This window comes from Ambystoma mexicanum, chromosome 3p (assembly GCF_040938575.1).
Source record: "Ambystoma mexicanum isolate Mex_15411 chromosome 3p, UKY_AmexF1_1, whole genome shotgun sequence".
NCBI lineage: Eukaryota > Metazoa > Chordata > Amphibia > Caudata > Ambystomatidae > Ambystoma > Ambystoma mexicanum.
The window spans coordinates 346438587-346460596 of NC_090925.1; the positions used below are offsets into that span (position 1 = coordinate 346438587).

General features: G+C 46.1%; 1 protein-coding gene across 3 annotated transcripts in view; it reads left to right on the forward strand.

The window, feature by feature from the left end:
* Positions 1-21484, forward strand: part of C3PH20orf96 (chromosome 3p C20orf96 homolog) — a 454062-nt gene extending 432578 nt beyond the window's left edge. For all 3 annotated transcript variants that reach the window (XM_069650961.1, XM_069650963.1, XM_069650962.1), the window contains one exon: positions 18819-21484. In XM_069650961.1, coding sequence (XP_069507062.1) covers positions 18819-18879 — 61 coding nt within the window. In that variant the 3' untranslated portion in view covers positions 18880-21484. The remainder of the gene's footprint in view (positions 1-18818) is intronic.
* Positions 21485-22010: the final 526 nt, after the last annotated feature.

A 22010-nucleotide genomic window follows, 5' to 3' on the forward strand; every position in this document is an offset into this window, starting at 1 on the left:
TCGAAAGGCAGCATGCGGGGGGAGACAAGCCGGGCAGATTGCTGGCCTGGTTATATAAAAACGAAACATCACAACCTGTGATCAGGGAAATTAGGGTGAAGGGGCCCCCAGGGGACCCTCGCATGTGGAAACAAGGCACAATCACCACACACAAACTGATACACCAGACACAAGGTTGTATTCCCAAAATCTAGGGTTTATTGCAAAGCAAATAGTCTCAGTTGGCCAACTGGGTCCCACGCTCCGCGACGTGTGTCTACCAGACCTCGGGGGACGCAAGAGAGTGAGAATCGTACAACAGTTACATATATACAAAGCAAGCATCTTACAATCAGTAGTGACACCTCCAATACCGCCCCTAATACATTTCCTTTGAATTGGGCACGATGATTGACAATGGTGAAGAGTATGACATCTTCAGACATTCATTTAGCAACAGTTTGCAATTTTGCGAACCTACAGACATAAGTCTTTGTTTAAAAGAACACAATGCTTCTGTTTCTACAAGCAAGCTGTGCGTAGGGGAGAGACACATTCCAGGCCTTGCTATCTCCTGGTTTCTATTTGTGTGCTGGCGGTCAACTTGCTCCCCAGAGCTCTACAGGGCTCAGGAAAGGGGGACGGCAAAGAAGAGCATAATTCAAGTCATTTAATGTTCACTTCTAGCATTTCTACTGTTTTTACGAGACCAGCTGGTACCTGCTGTACTGATTAGAATGCCTTGCTGCTTGCTTTCCAAGGATATGTGAGGGAAGAGACCGGGCATTTCTGTCTGGGTTACTGCGTTATGTTTCAACATGTCTCTCGCGGCCTTGCATTATGCACGAGTGGAGCAGAATACTATTTTAGCAAAGCAGTTTTGACATGAAGCAAAAGGCAACGTTAGAGAAAACAAAATGGCGATTTCAGTCACCTCAAAATGGCCTCACTTCAGTCAAGCTTATGGCTACATTTTTCTAATACCAAACACATGAGGCGGTTGGTCTTCGGCCAACAAAGTACATCGCCTTCCGATCGAGGGGTGTCTGTTTTTCTTACTGACAAACCCTCCTTTTGGCCGTATGCCAAACGCCTCATCCATACATTGCATCCTCTTCTGACCAAGTATCTGAATCAGATTCTGAATCTTGCACACTACTGGTCTCCTCTTCATTGTCATCAATATCCATTAACATGAATTATTTTACTGTCTTTGACTCATCATTACCAGGAGTGTTTGTTTTAGTAGTGTCTTTCCTTTCCATCATCTTTACACATCCCTTGCTCATTTCAGTGCATATTATAGGTAAGCAGTGTATGCAGCAGCAACATGTCATAAATATTCCTAGCACTGCTACTAGGATCGCAAATAATTTCCATCCCCATGATCGTAATACTTCCCAGAACCAGGAACTTATGTTTAATTCCCAACTGCCTTCAGGAGGGTGGAGGTCAGAGCTTAAAACGTGCAATTTTCTTATCGCTTCGAAAATCATAGGGGAGGAGTTCCTTACAAATATGCAGCAGGCTGATCCCACGATTTTGCAACACCACCACGATCAACCAGAATTACATCAAGAGCCATTCTATTTTGAAGTGACATTAATTTGATTCCTTTTTCCTCCAATGTCATGTTATACAATATATCTGTTGTTCCATTTATTGTTTCCTCTAATATTCTGGACAGTCGTCTTATAAGAGTTTATTGCTTGACCCGAAAAAGGTATGAATGATTTTGCTATACCCTCTACGATCAAACATCCTTCCTTATTCCGTCGGGGTCTTGACCTGGCCAATTTGGCTATGTCTGCTGTTCTTGAGAGGAATACCCCAGGGAATAGGAATCCTAAGTAACAAGTACCACCCCAGTTTCTAGGTAACCAGGGATATGCTTTTTCTCCACATACAAAATAAACAGGATCTCCTACATAAATTGGCTCTACCTCCTTATCAAGGAATGCTATGTTCATGGATTTAGTAAATGTTCCCACCAAATAAGAACCCTTCTTTCTCAAGCAAAAGGGGACAGAATGTGGACTGTAATTTAATGTATAAGAGGGGGGCACTGCATTTTTATTTCCTTCTGGGTTCATATGAAACGTGATCACAGATGATTTATAGGGCACAGACAATCTATCTTGTGGCATCATTACTGGTGTAATCAATTGTGCTTTGTGGAATATGGAGCAACCTACTGGTTTCATAATGATTTCTGCGAATTCATTCATATTTGTTCGGTCTTGTTGACCAGATTCGCTTTCGTTACATTTCCCATAATATAATGCACTCAAAGAAGCGTAACATGCAGAACTCAATGGCAGGGGCTGCACATACCATCCAATTCCTTTACCACCATGCTGCGGCAAATGGGCACAGACCCAAAAGCTATTTTTTCTTAATTTGAGTGTGTCATATTCATTATTAGCAGTAATGTGTTATTCCCATAACCTTCCCTGTGTCTTTCTTCCATTAGGGACAAGGTGTAAGTAATCACATGAACCCGGGCTTTCAGTAGTGGAAATGTTTCTAACAGGCAAGAGCACTTCTAATGGGTGTATTTCTTCCAAGTACCATAATACTAATACTGTCATAATTGGGGCTAATATACTCATTATGCACATTGTTATTGTTAAGATCAGAATACAATTTTTCCAACAATTTCCTTTTGGTAATTTTTCGTGCGCTTTGTTTAACTCATTATCAGCAGTGGTGCAAGAGGAGGCAAAAATTGGTTCCGGCATTCTTCTCTCTCATTCTTCTTCTTCAGCAATGTTCGTCGTGATTATCTCTTCTCGTTGCACTCGTTCGAATGTCAATAAGTTCGGTAATTGTCCTCAGTCTATTCAGCCAGTTCTTAGCAGCCTGGATTGCTATGTGTTGGGCAAGATCTCTGTGCACTTGCACATTGCTCAAAGAACTCCGGAGCAGTTTATCAATTGCCTTCGTACCAGATTCCCCAAGGGGTGATCTGCACATGGATCTTTTTTTTTTTTAGCACCGAGGAGCCTCACTTTTTGGGCTGTCTGATTTGCACAACCCTCAAGCCGCTCTCCTCTAGGCCTCCGGTTCCTACTTCATCCGTGATAGGAAACAGAGGCAACAAAAAATCAAACTAAATGATGATTTGATCACTCCTTCTTCCGGTTCCGCAGATTATACTGCCTTGCTCCTGGTATCGTGTGATCGATGAATAGTGCAGATGCACTTCCAGACTCAAACTCAGAGTCAGCTTGTGGGGCAATGACAGATGATGGCGGGGGCCCAGGTGATGATGCAAATTTCGTTTCAGGCTGTGGCGCAACAATGGATTGTGGGCGCCAAAGCGGCTGTGATGCAAATTCTGTTGGACAACGTTGGGGCATTCTTTGCCCTTCCTCTTTTACAGCAATCTTTTCAGGCTTTGTTTCAGGATCAGGCAATTTTTGTGGCAAAGAACTGGCAACCGTCTCTTTCGTTTCTGGGACCGCTGTCTCTTTCTGGTCATCTCGATCAGGCAGTTTTTCAGATGGTGACGGGACCTTTTTAGAGTGCGTCGCGTGAATCCACGCTTTTCTCCCGTCCACACGAATTGCAGTCTGCGTGGTCAAGAGGATCTGATGGGGTCCGCGCCATCTTGGTGCAAGCAATGTCTTCCGTTCAAAGTTCTTGATAAGCACCCACTCTCCGGGTTCCAATGCATGTCACGGACCAGTGTATCTTATTGGTAATGCCTCCTGCACCAGCTGATGAATCAAACACAATTTTTGTATTAACAGATTACAATAAATGCTGAGCACAGGGTATTCGAGCTCCCTCAACCGTTTCAGCTGCGGTGCACACCAAACATTCGCCGGTCTCCCTATGACAGGGGTGCACAACTGATTTTGACAGAGGGCCGAAAGTACCTTACATGAGGGCTATAGTGGGCCGAAAAGTAAATGTGGGCGGGGCGGTAGGCGGGGCGTGGCAGGAGGCTTTTTAAACCCCCAATTTGAACTAAACACATGGAAAAAGAATGTTTTTGAGGGGTAACGATTTTTATTTGCATTTCAAACTTACATTTTGTACTACACATTTTCCATTGTTATAATTTATTTCTATTTAGTTATTGTATCTCGCCTGTTTAATTAACTTATATATATTTTATTGACCCTAGATACACTATGCCCCAGGGCCCCCTTACCCCCAACCAAACACTATGCCCCATGGCCCCCTCACCCCAACCAAACACTATGCCCCATGGCCCCCTCACCCCCAACCAAACACTATGCCCCATGTCCCTCACCCCCAACCAAACACTATGCCCCATGGCCCCCTCTCCCCCAACCAAACACTATGCCCCATGGCCCCCTCACCCCCAACCAAACACTATGCCCCTTGGCCCCCTCACCCCCAACCAAACACTATGCCCATGGCCCCCTCACCCCCAACCAAAAACTATGCCCCATGGCCCCCTCACCCCCACCCAAACACTATGCCCCATGGCCCCCTCACCCACCAAGCAAACACTATGCCCCCTGTCCCTCACCCACCAAGCAAACACTATGCCCCCTGTCCCTCACCCACCAAGCAAACACTATGCCCCCTGTCCCTCACCCACCAAGCAAACACTATGCCCCCTGTCCTTCACCCACCAAGCAAACACTATGCCCCCTGTCCCTCACCCCCAACCAAACACTATGCCCCCTGTCCCTCACCTCCCAACCAAACACTATGCCCCCTATCCCTCACCCCCAACCAAACACTATGCCCCATGGCCCCCTCACCCAAACCAAACACTATGCCCCATGGCCCCCTCACCCCCAACCAAACACTATACCCCAAACACACTCTCAAGCATGCACCCATACAGACCCGAACCCCCGCCCCCAACGCAGCACACACATTCTCAAGCATGAACCCATACAGACCCGAACCCCCCGCCCCCAACGCAGCACACACATTCTCAAGCATGCACCCATACAGACCCGAACCCCCCACCCCCCAACTCAGCACACACACATGCACCCGTACAGACCCGAACCCCCCACCCCCCAACTCAGCACACACACATGCACCCGTACAGACCCGAACCCCCCACCCCCCACCCCCCAACTCAGCACACACACATGCACCCTTACAGACCTGAACCCCCCACCCCCCAACTCAGCACACACACATGCACCCTTACAGACCCGGACCCCCACCCCCCAACTCAGCACACACACATGCACCCATACAGACCCGAACCCCCCACCCCCCAACTCAGCACACACACATGCACCCATACAGACCTGAACCCCCACCCCCCAAATCAGCACACACAGACCCGAACCCCCCCAACCCCAACTCAGCACACACACAAACATGCACCCATACAGACCCGAACCCCCACCCCCCCAACTCAGCACACAAAAAACATTGAAATCAAAACATTCATACACATCCGACACCCACCCCCACCCCCGCATCTCAACATACACACAAAATAAATTCAAATACAAACATTCACACACATCAGACACACCCCCCACCTCCGCATCTCAACATACACACAAAATACATTCAAATCAAAACATTCATACACATCCGACACCCCCCCACCCCCGCATCTCAACATACACATAAAATGCATTCAAATTCCAACATTCATACACATCCGACACCCCCCCACCCCCGCATCTCAACATACACATAAAATGCATTCAAATTCCAACATTCATACACATCCGACACCCACCCCCGCATCTCAACACACACACAAAATACATTCAAATTCCAACATTCATACACATCCGACACCCCCCCAACCCCGCATCTCAACATACACATAAAATGCATTCAAATTCCAACATTCATACACATCCGACACCCCCCCACCTCCGCATCTCAACATACACATAAAATACATTCAAATTCCAACATTCATACACATCCGACACCCACCCCCGCATCTCAACACACACACAAAATACATTCAAATTCCAACATTCATACACATCCGACACCCCCCCACCCCCGCATCTCAACATACACATAAAATGCATTCAAATTCCAACATTCATACACATCCGACACCCCCCCACCCCCGCATCTCAACATACACATAAAATGCATTCAAATTCCAACATTCATACACATCCGACACCCATCCCCGCATCTCAACACACACACAAAATACATTCAAATCAAAACATTCATACACATCCGACACCCCCCCACCCCCGCATCTCAACATACACATAAAATGCATTCAAATTCCAACATTCATACACATCCGACACCCATCCCCGCATCTCAACACACACACAAAATACATTCAAATCAAAACATTCATACACATCCGACACCCCCCCACCCCCGCATCTCAACATACACATAAAATGCATTCAAATTCCAACATTCATACACATCCGACACCCATCCCCGCATCTCAACACACACACAAAATACATTCAAATTCCAACATTCATACACATCCGACACCCCCCCACCCACCGCAACATACACACACAAACAAAGTAAAACAGACCCGACACACAAACGCAAACAGACCACTTACCGGAGACGTGCTGGAAGGCAGGTAAGCAGGAAAGCTGGAATCGTACTACGGCTGGCGTGGTCCAAGGCTGAAATGCCTTCCGGCATCAAGCCTTATGGACCACGCCAGCCGTAGTGCTGGCCCTCCATTGGGTCAGCACACACACTACGTGGCTCGTAGGAGCAACGTGGTGCATGTGTGCTGAGCCAATGACGGCCAGTGTTTTGTCCGGCCCGGAAGACAACAAAGACTTTCCTAATGGAGGGCGGCCGCGGGCCGCCCTCCATTAGGAAAGTCTTTGTGCCTCGCGGGCCGGACAAAAGAGCATGGCGGGCCGCAACTGGCCCGCGGGCCGTATGTTGTGCACCCATGCCCTATGACTATTTCATATGAGCAGAGCCCAGTTCTTGCCTGTACAGATGTACGCATACACAGTAACGCGATTGGTAATGCGTCTACCCAACTTAACTTGTTTCCTGTACAGATCTTGCTTATTTTGGCTTTCAGGATGCCCTTGTGGCGTTCAATAAAACCGGCACTCATGGGTTGTCTAGAACAATGAAATCGCTTCTCAATCTGGAGACCTGTGCAAATCTGTAATATTACTGCGCCCACAAAATGCAGACCATTGTCTGACCATATGACACGGGGCAGACCAAAACGGGAGAAGTACTCCTTCAACATTACTTTTGCAGTGCTCATGGCGGTACAGTCTTTTAGTGGATATGCTTCCACCCATTTACTGAATGCACATATAACTACTAGGACATACTTCAAGTTTTGGCATCTCTCCATCTCTATGAAATCAAAATGGATTACCTCAAAAGGCATAGAGGGAGGACCAAAACTCCCTGTTGGAGTCACCGTTCCCTTCCACACATTGTGTTGTAGGCACGTGATACAGTTCTGAACCATCCTTTCGGCATTCTTTTTTATGTGCGGGTTCTCCAATACTGTGGCTAGATGCTGGATTATCTTTTTGGCACAAATATGAGTAGGGCTGTGGGCCATAGTGACCATTGCAGTTACATAGGAATTGGGCAACATCCAGTTTCTACTCTTCTTCTCTACCCAGCAGCCCTCTAGATCTAATTCAGCAGAGCCCTTAGCCCACCCTTGTATTTCATCCGCAGTGGTTTCTGCCTGCATTTCATTTACCATAGCAATTCCATTCTCGATTATGCAGGGCACTTCCTCAGACTGTACTGTTAACATTTTTGTATTCAAGTCAGTGGCAGTTTGTTTCACGATCCTGTCTGCAAATGTGTTTCCCTATCCCACTTTGCATGTTACCTTTTTATGCGCCTCGCATTTCACTATTGCTAGGCGCTTTGGACATGTGAGTGCAGACAGCAATCGTACAATCAAAGGCCCATGCTGAATTCTGTCCCCTTGCAATGTCAAGAAACCCCTCTCAGCCCAAAGTCGGCCAAAGTTATGAACCACGCGAAAGGCATATTGACTGTCAGTATATATGTTTACACATAGATTCTCAGAAATCTCACAGGCTCTGGTCAAGGCTATTATCTCCGCCGCTTGTGCAGAGTTGTAGGGGATTCTTTTACTCTCTACAATGCTCTTTAATGTGGTGATAGCATAGGCAGCAGTTGATGTGCCATCAGGTAGTTTAAAACAGGAGCCGTCACAAAACAGTTCTCTGTCGGGCTATTTTTGTGGGGTATCTCTGAAATCAATTCTCCCCTTCGTTTCTTCCTCAGTAACCATTAAGCAATCATGGGGAGGTGTATCATTCTCAACAAGTTCTTTCGTGGGAAGTGGCATTAATTCTGCAGGATTCAAAGCGCTACACCTCATAATTTGGATGTGTGGCACAAAAAGGACAATTTCATATCTAGTTAATCTAGCAGAGGTGAGGTGTTGCGTCTGCGTTCTATTTAGTAGAACGTCTATGGCATGTGGCACCATCAAAATTAAGGTGTGCCCCAATACCATTCCTTCGGTTTGCTTCACTGACGCAGCAGCCGCTGCAACAGCTCGCAAACATCTTGGTAGTGCGCGCGCTACAGGGTCCAGCACGGAAGAAAAATAGCCACATGGCCTATTTCTTCCACCTTGTTCCTGTGTCAAAACAGACAACGCACAACCTTCACTCTCGTGAACAAACAATCTGAAAATGTTTTCATAATTTGGTGTGCCCAAAACTGGTGCAGAACACAATGCAGTTTTGAGCAGATCAAATGCTCTCTGACATTCTTCATTCCACTGCAAAGGCACCACAACATCCTTCTTGGTCAACTCCACCATTGGATTCACAATCAATGCAAAGTTTACAATCCACTGCCGACAATAAGAAGCCATGCCTATTATGGCTCTGACTCCTTTCTGTGTCTTTGGAATAGGCATACCAGAAATGCTCTCTATTCTTTCTGGCGTCAGTCTTCTCCCTTCTCTCGAAAGTAGGTAACCCAAATAAGTCACCTTCTTTCGACAATATTGGAATTTCTTTAAGCTTGCTTTATGGCCATTCGCTTCTAAATGGATCAATAACAACACCGTACTCTTTTTACAAATCTTCTCTGTGTCTGCTGCGATCAATAAATCATCTATATACTATAACAATATACAACCTGCGGTAACTCTAGCATATCTAGTTGTTCTTTCAGGGCTCTGCTGTAAATACTCGGACTCTCTGTGTAGCCTTGTGGAATGCGTGTGAATGTGAATGATCGTCCTCCTAGTGTGAAGGCAAACAAATATCTACTTTCCTTGTGTACTGGAATGCTGAAGAACGCATTCTTCAAGTCAATAACACTAAAGTACTCAGCCGAGGCAGGAATCATTGTCAAAATTGTGGTAACATCTGGAATCAATGGGAACTGAGGATCTACTACCTTGTTCAGTGCACGCAGATCAATTATGAAACGATACGGTACCTCATTACCTCCTTTCTTATACACCGGAAGAATGGGACTGTTACAAGTACTGCCTGTGATCTCTTCAATCACTCCCAATCTTACCAAATCAGAAACAATACTTTTCAATCCTTTCTCTCCTTCTGCTGAGATTTTGTACTGTGGAATACGCGGTAACATTACTCCTTCTTTCAGGGCTATCTTCACTGGCTCTATCTTCAAGCATCCCACATCATTGTCATTCACCGCCCATATACAAGTTGGCACTTCACTCAATTCTCCTGGCAAAGGTTTGGACACAAATTATGATACCGGCACATTTTGTGGTGATATAGTCAAAAATACTCCATCTGGTGTACAGTGGATAACTGCACTCAGTTTTTTCAATAGATTTAACCCCAAAAGGTTCTACCCACAATTCCCTGTTAAGAGAAATGGACAATATTCAGTGAATGGGCCTAATGTCACTGCTACTGGTTGGGACACGGGATTTATCACTGGGGTGCCTGCGAACCCTACTGAAATGTTTCTTTGCCCTGATAGTGGTATCTCTGGAACCAAGTGATGATCTACTGAGCACCATTGTGCCCCCGTATCTACGAGAAAGCTATGCTCTCCATTCCAGACTTTCATTTCTACGTACGGTCCATTCTGATTCACGGGAATAGACACTGGTTCAGACCCCTGTCTTGGGCTTTCCTATTGGGGAAACAACACATCATCCGATGTGTAATCGCTACTATTACTATAGTATGCACCTGATCAGGTATCAAAAATTTTCCGGCCCCTACCTCTATTTCCATTCTGCGTGTTTTGATGGATCTGATTCGGAGTAGAAGTTTGATTCTGGGCTAGGTTCTGATTTTGGGTACCATTCCCTTGACCATTCTGGTACTGCTGTACGCTATTTCTATTTTGCCCATTAGTTCCTGGATGCCCCCTATGCTGTCTTTTTTGGCCATACCCATTTCTATTCTGCAGATGTGGACATTGCGCTCGCCAGTGACCTTCCTCTCTGCAGTATGCACACTGATTCAATCCCAGAGGCCCTCCATGCATGTTTAGATTATTTCTGCCTTATGAACTTCCTCTTTCTCTATTGTGTCCCGCCACTTGCTGGAGTAGCACTCTTGTGTTCAAATTCGCTCTATCCTTTACCTCTTTTTCTTTCTCTGTGTTCACTCTGTTCTCATAACATTGGGCCATATGTAGTACGTTTTGGCTTGCCATGCACTTTCCGATGTCATTATTAAGTTTTGGATTGGAAGTGTTAACAGTATTAACCCTCTCACATATTTGTCAACAAATTGTCTTTTTCCCGCTTCTGTGCCTACATCCTGTCCACTGAAATCTGTAAATACTTCCTCAAATCTATTAAAATAATCTGTCGCTAACTCATCCTTGCCCTGAACACACACAGTCAATTTGTCGCATTGAATTCTTTTCTCTGGCACAATTTCTTTCAATTTTTGTATTATCTGTGCTGGTAACGCCATCATATTTGGCCCCGGCTTTCCCCCACCTCTTTTTCTCTATCCTCCTTTATTAAATTCGCCCATGTGGCACCATAGGCCGTTTCATCATCCACTTTTCTTATTTGCTTCCATATGTCTGCTGGTAGGATTACTGGGAATATTAGATCTAGGTCAACCATGGTGAGCACGGATGATTGTAATCAGGAACCTACTTCTTTACAAAATCCTGCGGGATTCTTCCTTATATTGGGAATCGTCTGTTTTATGTTATTCACTTCCTGTCTGGAAAAGGGGACATGTACATATTGGGCTGTATAGTGCGTTTCTGTTTCCTGCGCTGCGCCCCCATTAACCCCAGGGATTTCTACTTTTGGCACAAAGGTAGGTGGGAAATACTGCACTCACTGTTCCTCCCCCTTCTCTCATATGCAATAATATTCCCAAGTCAAGTGATCATGCTGTCTCTCCTGTTCCACGTTCTAGTGCTCTCTTATATACTGCCATTATTTCAGGGGGACTGGCTTTCATTTATATCTTTGTCTATCAGATGTTCAGCCATTATCTGCAGTGCATTTCTTTTCATGGGCAAGGGGTATTCATCAAATATTTCATGTATTTCCAATGTGGGGATGCTGGGATCTGAAATCCATTTTAACGCCTCTCTTACACATACTTTTAGTTTATCGCCTGTCTGTCTTGTCGACTGTAAATATCGCCGCTGTAAATAGGGCTCTACCGCTTCCGTCCTATCTCTCCTAATATCTTTACTCCTATACCCTGGTGTGGCAAACATTTCAGCATATTCACCATCAAGTTCATTCTCAAATTCAAAAGGTCGGTCTACATGTTCCCTTATCTCTTCCTCTCTCCCTCTACAGCGCGCTAATGCATTTAAATCCAACAATCGTTGCAGCAGTAGCTTTCCAATTAACTGTTTCCATCTCGCCACTACATATGCCCCCATGCATTCCAACACTACCTGTCTTTCATTGCTCCTTCTGAAGTCATACATCGAAGCTAGCGCTGACGTTGCATCATTCCCGTTTATATACATTTCGGCCTGTTCTTGCAACTCTCGCTTTCTCTCCTTGCTGATCACACTATGGGTCACTCTCGCACATCCACTTTGTCCGGCCCCTTCTTCTGTTTCAACGAGTTCAAGTTCACTCACAGGAGGGGCAAATGGGACAGAAACAATCTCTGGGGAGGGAGGTGCAGATGGGACAATGGGAACGGGAAATTACTGTTGCAGCACTGACTGGCTAATGGGAGGCGCTGATTGTGCGGTCTGTGGCTGTGCTGGGATTTGGTCAGTTGGGAGGGGTGGAGCAACCGGAGGGGGCTGAGCGATAGGTACAAACGCAGTCTTTTTAGTCTCTCCCCTGGGGCCTCGCTTTGTATCAGTTAATATTTTATTTATTAATTTGTCTGGTGAATGCAACTCTCGTTGTGGGTATATCTTCTTTTCTATACTCAACTGGTCGCGTCTATTTGACTTTCTCAAACTATCATTCCACTCCTCCTCCTCCTTTTCTCTCACTCTCTCTGCTTTCGACTTATGCCTGCGCGCATGTTTCTCTCTACTTCTCCAGCGAAGCATAGCTTCCCTTCTCCAGTCCCTAAGAATATCAAATGCTGCAGGGCGTGTTCTTTTTCATCAACACCTTCTCCAAATTATCTATTCTCGTCATTTCAAAACTCCCATGATTCGGCTACTGGGGATCTTCCTGTTTTCTGGTTTGCTTATGCCAAATCTCACAAAACATTATCGCTCCCACACCATATTTAACATACATATCATACGCCAGCGTTCCCACGGGTGGTGCAACCTGGCCAGTTTCCAAAGATGTCTACCGCAGCGGAAAAATTCCACTAGGGTGGACAATACCCCAGGCATGTTTTAACCTTACCCTTGGCTAATCAACCTGACACTGGGTGTTTGATTTTGCAAAATCAACTCTCAACCAATATCAGGATTACTTTGAATCGGGGCACGACTCACCTGATCAATCAAGTTGTCCTTTTCAAGACACAATTCGTCCGTATACTGACGCAACCAATGACGTTGTGTCTGCGTATTCTGGCTCACTCTGCCTCGTTTCGGGACCCACGTCTCCTTTTTCTCTGGCCGGGCACGTCGATTTGGGATCAGTTGTGTGAAGATCTGCAAAGGAGTCTCTCATCGCTTTCGCAGTGGCGCCCCGAACACCTCTTGATCCCGGCTCGATCGTCCTGTCCTCGCCGTTCTCTCCACCTTCCTTATCTTACAACGTACACGATGGAACAAGTGGGGAAGGGTCCCTATTCGGGCGCCATCTTGAAGGGGCCCCTAGGGTATAGGGGACCCTCGCATGTAGAAACAAGGCACAATCACCACACACGAACTGATACTCCAGACACAAGGTTGTATTCTCAGAATCTAGAGTTTATTGCAAAGCAAATAGTCTCAGTTGGCCAACTGAGTCCCACACCCCGTGACGTGTGTCTACCAGACCTCGGGGACGCAAGAGAGCGAGAATCATACAACAGTTACATATATACAAAGCAGGCATCTTACAATCAGTAGTGACACCTCCAATACCGCCCATAATACATTTCCTTTGAATTGGGCACGATGATTGACAATGGTGACGAGTATGACATCTTCAGACATTCATTTAGCAACAGTTTGCAATTTTGCGAACCTACAGACATAAGTCTTTGTTTAAAAGAACACAATGCTTCTGTTTCATCAAACAAACAAGCTGTGCGTAGGGGAGAGACACATTCCAGGCCTTGCTATCTCCTGGTTTCTATTTGTGTGCTGGCGGTCAACTTGCTCCCCAGAGCTCTACAGGGCTCAGGAAAGGGGGTCCGCAAAGAAGAGCATAATTCAAGACATTTAATGTTCGCTTCTAGCATTTCTACTGTGTATCCGAGACTAGCTGGCACCTGCTGTACTGATTAGAATGCCTTGCTGCTTGCTTTCCAAGGATATGTGAGGAAGGAGACTGGGCGTTTCTGTCAGGGTTACTGCGTTATGTTTCAACATGTCTCTCGCGGCCATGCGTTATGCACCAGTGGAGCAGAATACTATTTCAGCAAAGCAGTTTTGACATGAAGCAAAAGGCAAACGTTAGAGAAAACAAAATGGTGATTTCAGTCACCTCAAAATGGCTGCACTTCAGTCAAGTTTATGGCTAAATTTTTCTAATACTAAACACATGAGGCGGTTGGTCTTCGGCCAACAAAGTACATCGCCTTCCGATCGAGGGGTGTCTGTTTTTCTGGACTGACAAGGGGGGACGGAGGCCAGATCTGGGATACCCAAGAAGGAGTAAACAAAGAGTTCCTTAGATAGTATAAACGTCTTAATGAGGACGCTGGGGAAGTAAGGGACCAAGAGATCCAGGACACACTAGAAGACATAGGCTTGCCCACTCTAGACGATCTGGAACGGGCAGACTTGGATGCCCCAATCACCTCAGAAGAACTAGATACAGTGATCCAGCACCTGCCCACATGCAAAGCTCCGGGGTCGGACGGGCTCCCCAGCGAATTCTACAAAACATACAAACAAGAGCTGCTCCCCCCGCTGCTGGTCATGCTTAATGAGGCGGTTGAGCACGGTAGGCTGCCAGAGTCCCTACGGGAGGCAGTGATCATCCCGCTCTTAAAACCAGGTAAGCCAAGCACAGACAAGCACTATCGATGCTTAATCAGGACAGCAAGATCCTCCCGGCAGTGCTGGCAAACAGTCTTAAGCGAGTCATCGGCAGCCTGATACACCCCGACCAAACAGGCTACGTCCCTGGTAGGAATATAACTGATAATCAAAGGAGACTTCACCACATTATTGACAACACAGAGAAGGACCCTGGCGAATTGGCAATTGTCTCGCTGGATGCGGTCAAGGCCTTCGACTCAGTGAGATGGCATTGGCTGCTACCGACTCTGAGAGAATATGGAATGGGGCCTGGGTACCTAAGGTGGGTTAAAATGTTATATAGTTCCCCAATCGCAAGGGTCAAAACGGGCGCTTCCATCTCAGATAAATGGCAACTCAGCAGGAGCACTAGACAGGGCTGCCCTTGGTCGCCTATGCTATATATCCTAGCGTTGGAGCCATTGGCAGTATGCCTCAGACAGCAATATGGGGAGAAAGGGATCCACACTGTGTTAGGCTCGCATCTCATATCATTGTATGCCGGTGATATATTTTATATCTGCGCTTCCCAGAGGAGAACCTACAATATGTCCTGGAGGTGATGGAACGATACGCTACCCTCTCGGGCATAGCAGTGAACCCCAAGAAATCCAGCATGTTCCCCCTGGGAAGATACAGACGTGCCCTACTGAGGAGCCTACCGGTATTGCCAATACCCTGGCGAACCGAGACGTTCCGATACCTGGGCACTGACATATACCACACAATACGAGAAGAACACAAACACAACACGGAAAAGGCAGTTGCAGGCATTAAAAACAGCATGGGATTTTGGTCCAGACTACCCCTGGCCATGATGGGGAGGGCGGCTCTGATTAAGATGGTAGTCCTGCCCAGACTGTTACACTTTTTTGTAAGCATCCCGTATGTGATCCCCAAGCGCTTCTTTGCCAGGCTCCAACGCCTGTGCAGGGGTTTTATATGGCATAACTCCAGGAACAGGGTGGCCCTCTGGAAATTACAAAACTCGTGTCATAGGAGTGGTATAAACCTGCTGAATTTTGAGTTGTATTACTTGGCGGGACAGCTGCAATATGTGGCCAGGTGGTTGTCTGAAGAAGAAACGGCTGAAACCAGGCTGTTATGTAAGGACCCTGCTCTCTACTTCCTTAGAGAGACAGTGTGGTTACCTAAAACAAAGGTACTAGGAATGGTGAGGCTGCTGGTACTTGGCTGGGAGGTGTGGCATAGAGCATGGCAGACTGTGGGATACCCAGCTCCGTTCTCCATGCAGGTGCCGCTAGTGACGCTATGCGGAGAGGACCCCCAAATGATAAAAGGGGTCCGCAGATACTGGGAACCGATGGACCTGGCTACCCTTGGAGATATATGGCAGGAGGGGGAGGCATTGGACTTTCAGAGGCTAATAGAAGACACCGGGGTGCATAAGGGGCAACACATCACCTATTCTAGAATCATTAAACAAGTGCGAGAAAGGTGGCCTGCGGCAGTGCTTGCGGAACAACCTGATGCTACCATCGAGACAATGTATGACATCTCGGAGGGTGGGCATGAAATATCCCGCATATATGAGCTACTGGGGACCAAAGTGGGGAAGGAGTTGCTCCAACTGAGGCAAGATTGGGAAGAAGAGGTGGGAGAACCCATGTCGGATGGGCAATGGGATAGTGCCCAAAGGTATCATAATAAGGTGTCCCGAAACGGGAGGCTCCAGCAGATTCAATTATATGTCACTCATAGAGCAAATTTGACCCCCGGTAAAATTGCCAGATTTGGTGGCCCGTTGACACAGTAATGCCCTAGGTGCGGGGAGGGGGAAGCTGGGATGCTACACATGTTTTGGGCTTGCCCGGAGGTGGGAAGGTTTTGGACAGAACTGAAGGTGTGCTTGGCAGGAAAACGGATTATGCTGGAGGTGGAGTCAGCTTGGGCATGTGTTACGCTCACCTGGCTCCCACAGAGGCGTCGATCTGAACTGGACAGCTGCAGTCTCCACCAATGTGATGCGTAGGGCCGAGATGACGGACTGGACTGGCCCACCTAGCTTCGTTTGCTTGGCCTGTAGGAATATTCCTCTGATGGTTTGAAAAGATGAGCTCTCCATCCTGCATTGAGCGCAGGGGCGCGTTGATAACCAGTTGCTTCACTGGCTCGAAGGAATTGGTGAGTTCCAGAACAATATTGACTCCGAAAAGTATGTAGTTCGTAAGAGTTAAAATGCTTGACTTTCACTCTTGTCCGATTCCTTGCAGATTGCAGCTTGACCCTAGCGAAGAGTTCCTTGTGGCAACCGGTAATATTCTGGTAAGGATTTGTATTTGCAACACAGTTCGATAAATAATGTCAATATGTAACCTCTTGCTTTCTCCCTTATTCAGGCACTGAGAGAAAGTATGAAGTCTCGGGGAATAATACCTCTGGCGGTAAAATCAGGTAAGTCTAATGTGGTGAGGAGGGTTCCCCTTGATAGTCCCTTTGTTTCACCTTGCTGTCCTTTTGTTTCCCCTTAGGGGCCGGGGTTCGGCAAAGATGCAGTGGAAGCTGCGCCGACCCGTGAAGAGCAATAGTACCCCCGGTGGTAAAATCGGGTAAGTCTATGGGGGGGGTTACTAATATTCCTCTGTGTATTCCCTTGGCTCACCTTGCTGTTCTTGTCTACTCCTTAGGTGCCAGAATGCGACGGGAACGTGCAGGAGGATGCGGTGGAATGTGAAGATGCTGCGAAGGCCGGTGAGTTCAGCGCGGCGCTGCAGCAGGCGAGGCGACGCGCATAAAATAACTTCTTTCTTCCAGCTCGAAGGCACGATGGATCGGGAATTCAGGTAAGGATCAAAGGTATTGCTCTTGTTCTAACCTTTTCTCCTTCTTTCTCCCTTTTGCTCCAAACTCGAGGCGGGCGTGGCAGAAGGCTGGGTGCAGACTTGCAGGCACGGTGAGCGTTACGCTGCTGGATGCAGAATAACACAAAGCATGTGCTGCTCTTTGGGGGCGTGGTTTAAATAGCCTCCAAAGTAATCCCAGGTAAGTATTCCTCCCCAGCCCCGCCCGAGTAAAAAATAGTCCCTACGTAAAATAGTCCCTTCCAAGCCTCATTTGGCTTGGAGCTCTTGAGCATGGTCTGTATCAGGTAAGTTCTACTCTATGAGCCTGGCGCCTACGGCGCGAGGACTGACTCTCCATATGAGCCTGGTGCCATAGGCGCCAGGACCGCACCCAATCAGCCCCTAGCAGGGGTTTTTGGGCTTGCCCAAAATAACTTGATGCCTGCTTCCGGGGTTGCTGGACCTGGTCTGGATCCCCGGGGGTAGGCATCATGACAGCATGTATGCTTGGGGGCTTTCCCAGACCACATAACCTGAGGCACATTAGTAAGATGAAGGACCTGGCCTACATCCTGGGCAAACGGAGAATTGCAATGTGCTGGAAAGCAGCCATAGACCTAGAATAGAGATGTGGTGGGCTGACCTCATGAAGTGGGCAGAGGCAGAAACGGCTGCCTGGTACGAAGCGGTCAGCAGGGGGGGAGGAGGAAGTGGGACCCCTAATAGCATGGAGACAATTGGTGGCCTCAATGGCGGGCCCCTCTGAGGCCGACCATAGTGATGATGACACGGAAGAGATATTGGCAGTTGACATGCCTGAAGATGAACAGGCTGATGACATGGACACAGGGGTTCGAGTTAAAGGGGTTGGAGGGGGGAGGACAGAAGAGTGTATTCTGTAATGTAACGTTGTGAAACTTAAACACGGAAGTCCTAATTGTTTGTAATGTTTGGAGTGTTATAAAATAATAATAAAAATCTTTAATAAAAAAATCGTTTTACTGTGACTTTTACTTATCTTAATGTAACTGCTACCTCCTAATGTACTACGTAATTATATTCTTATGCTACTGTTTCCTGTGCAAACAGCGCCTTGGTTTTGAGAGCTTTACAAATGACAAAATAAATACAATTTCTCATGGTTGTCCAACTTTCAGTACTTTTTCTCTATGTTATGACGATGATGTGTGACCATTGAGCTTCTCCAAGTTTTATTGGGCCTGATCCACATCTTTTCTGGACAAAGAAGCCTTGGGGAAAAGTAGGTGATGTATTGACTAGACAGTACTTCTGAAAGGCCCGTCACATGGCTGCATGGCTCTGTCCCAGACCTACAGAGCTTGCAGAGGCAGTATCCTGTGGTCAATTCTTCTGAATTTTCTCTGCAAGCACGTTGATCTTTGTTTACGGAACATCTCGTTTCCCCACAGTGACATTGCTGACGCTTTGAAGAGGGACTGTTTTGTGCTCTCCTAACAGCTTGTTTCTCTTCCTTCCCTTTAGATGCCATCCTGATGCAGAGATTATCCTCGACATTGCTTTGGAGAGACCCATTCCAATATAGCTCAGAGAGCCTTGGATTCCATCCGAAAAGATGTCACCATGTCCTTGGGAAGATCTGCCCATGAAGCATAAGGTTTTAGCTAGGGAAGGAGCCTATTTGTCCATATAAAGTACTGTACCCATCTGTTTCCCACATTATAAGCCTTCATCTGGGCATTGGCTTCTTTCGGCCACATGATTCCTTTAGTTTGCACTCTCTTGCCCCAGTCATAACATTAAATACCACCTCGATCTGCATTCCATATCTAACCACGATCTTGCACCACCTTTACCTGGCCTCGTTATTGGCAGACATAGTCTTCTAGCACCTATACCATCAGTAAGCACTCCCTCGCCCATTCATATCATTGGCTAGCACTCTCTTCTTGCAGGCTTACCATTAGCCAAGTCACTCTTTATCTTCCATTGGCATCTGTACTATTGACTTTACTTGTTCATCGCCCATATCAATTTTTAGCACCCTCTCCACTGCCCATACCATTAGCTAGTACGGTCTGAAAGCATCCACATCTTTGATAGCACCAACATGTTTCTTCTACCGTCCACTGTTGAGTAAAAGCAAGGTTCCATAAGAACCCCCACTGCTCCCTCTTCCAGCAGCTAAAGTATATCCCCAGCACTATTCTAATCTCCCACAACATGAGCCATAAAGCCATCCATTAAATCGAGGCTATTGGCTAGTCTCTAAAAGGGATTCTTTGTACTGGGTGCTGAGTCAGCATTGGATTGTGACTGGCAGGTTTATTCCCGCATTGGTATTTGCTGTTGGAATTACACTGGAAATTGAAACTAAGCACCTGTAGCTCGGTCCGGTATTAGCAGTATTTTTGGCCTGGAATGTGCCAGTTCTTCAGAGATTTGAACATAATATGATTTACCAGATTCTAAGGTTCGAGGCACAAATAAACATCTTTACCACCCTCGGCAGAAGAGAATGAACACAACTGTCCAATGTAACTAAGGAGCATAAGGTCCAGTGATTAAAGTCCTCCACAGTTTGGTGGTCTCCCTTGGTCTTTACTGCTCTCTGCTGCAGCAGGCATGTTATCAGCATCTTGGCACCGTCTCTACACACTGCCAGATGCTGCCGAGAGTCGGCAGTGAGACTGAGCATGTCCTGTAGATACAGCCCCGGCCGCAGCGTGTTAGTTTCCATGTGTGGCAGCTCTTCCAGGTGGTGCCCGCTGTGCATGTGCAGTGCTTTCATTGGAGAGTGTGGTACTGTGGCTCCAGTGGAAAAGCAAGTGCTCTGTGTGCCTTTTGATTGTGGTGTGTGGTGGGAAATATTTTCTCTGTCGACTGCCATTAGAGCTTAAGATGGGAATTGTTTTTCCATCCCTGCAGTGTTGGGCCTTACAGCCCTGCAGGTGTTTATTTTAGGCAGCAGTTTGGAACACATTGTGGTAGCTAGGCAGATAGCCTGTTTTAGTACCATTCTTTGATGTACAGGTTTCAGTGACAGCAACTAGGCTTACTTTAGCACATTCGTAGACTTTGCTATGTACATTTGCACTTAACATGGAAGGCAGTTTAGCAAATAAAGGGACTAGACAGGTGGCACCATCTATAGGCCTGCATGGGATGATTGGCAGGTCAATTAAAGCTCAGCTGAACAAATTGCCATCAAATGGCCAACAATAATGAGGAGTCAATATACACATTGCTAACCCTGGCTAAGACCATAGACCAATGCTATGACATGTTCTGGCCTTCGAGGATGTGGACTAGTATGGGCGCCATGTTGGCAAGTGTCAAAAACACATAGAAAGGCGTCATGTAAAATAAAGCACAGGTATTAAAGTAGCAATGAATCAAGTTGCTCTTCTAAACTGTTAGGCAAGCCAGGAAAAGACCAGCTATATGCCATGTGGATGGGCAGGAGCAAGAGCTAGTGTTAAGAAATCTGGCAGTCAGAGCAGGAATTGGGAAATAGAGTTGTTCACAGTTCTGAAATATCACTGAGGGCGAGTCTGTTTGGACTATTAGATCTTGTGATTCAAGATTCAACATAGGATGACATTTTACAAATTGGACATGTCTCCTATATGCATTTAAAATAAGGATAGAATCTAACACTTGTTTTTTTCTTTCGTCTTTTTCCCTTGTTTAGTTGTATTTCTGTATCTGAAATATTATGTAAACATGATTGACAGAGTGTTCATTTAGATCCTCTTTGTTTGTGGGCTGTATTTCCGATGACATGACAAGATGTTCACCCTGGTGGTTTTATAATGCTTTGTCCTGAAAAAAGCTGGGTAGGGTAGAAAGGAAGGACCCTAAAGCTGAAACTCGAGTTGACAAGAGACAAGAAACTTATGTTGCTCTAATTTGCTTTTTGGTTTCTGATAAATGGCCATAGTAAATCTAATGTAAATACAGTTTGCCAACTAAAGCAAATAATTCAAAGTACCGAGTTCTGTTGCGACAGGCGTTGGGATGAACTAAAGGTTCTATCTTGTCTCATGTATTGGTTGAGTGTGCGCTTGCACTTTATCACTATGTGATTATGTTTTTTGCTATTTTCAGTATTGTATTGCTCAGTTTCTGTATGTGTTTCTTTTCACATTGATGATGGATTTGTCCTGCTCTGTGTATAATAAATTCAATTTGTATAAAAAATGTTTTTTTATCAATTATGTCCATATTAATAATGTTCTGAAGTGAATTTTCCTTTTGAAAACCGCAGAGGACCGTTATTGATTGTTGTTCATATTTTGCCACTGGTCCTTTACTTTGAATACTTTGTGATTGGGCCTCATTGTGTGAGATTGAGATCATGAGATGAGATCATCTGTTTTCAAAGTAAATACTTCCTAAATATCCAGCTTTTTATGGAGGAAGTGGACAAGGTTATGCATATTTTATCTAATGTGAACTTTGTTAAACCTTTGTGAAGGGTTCCAAAAGTTATAAGGAAGTTAAATGTGGTGAGTCTTGTATACTTTGCATTGCAATGTTTTTCAGGAACGGTCTCTCAAAACTGGCGGAAGCACTTTTCACCAACTTTCACACACATACTTGATTTGCTCTGAATGCACAATGCACATTTGCTGGAAAATCTTGTTTTGCCAATTTTGAAGAAAACAAATCGATCAATATTTCATTCCTGTCCAGTAGTGGTCCACCTGGCTT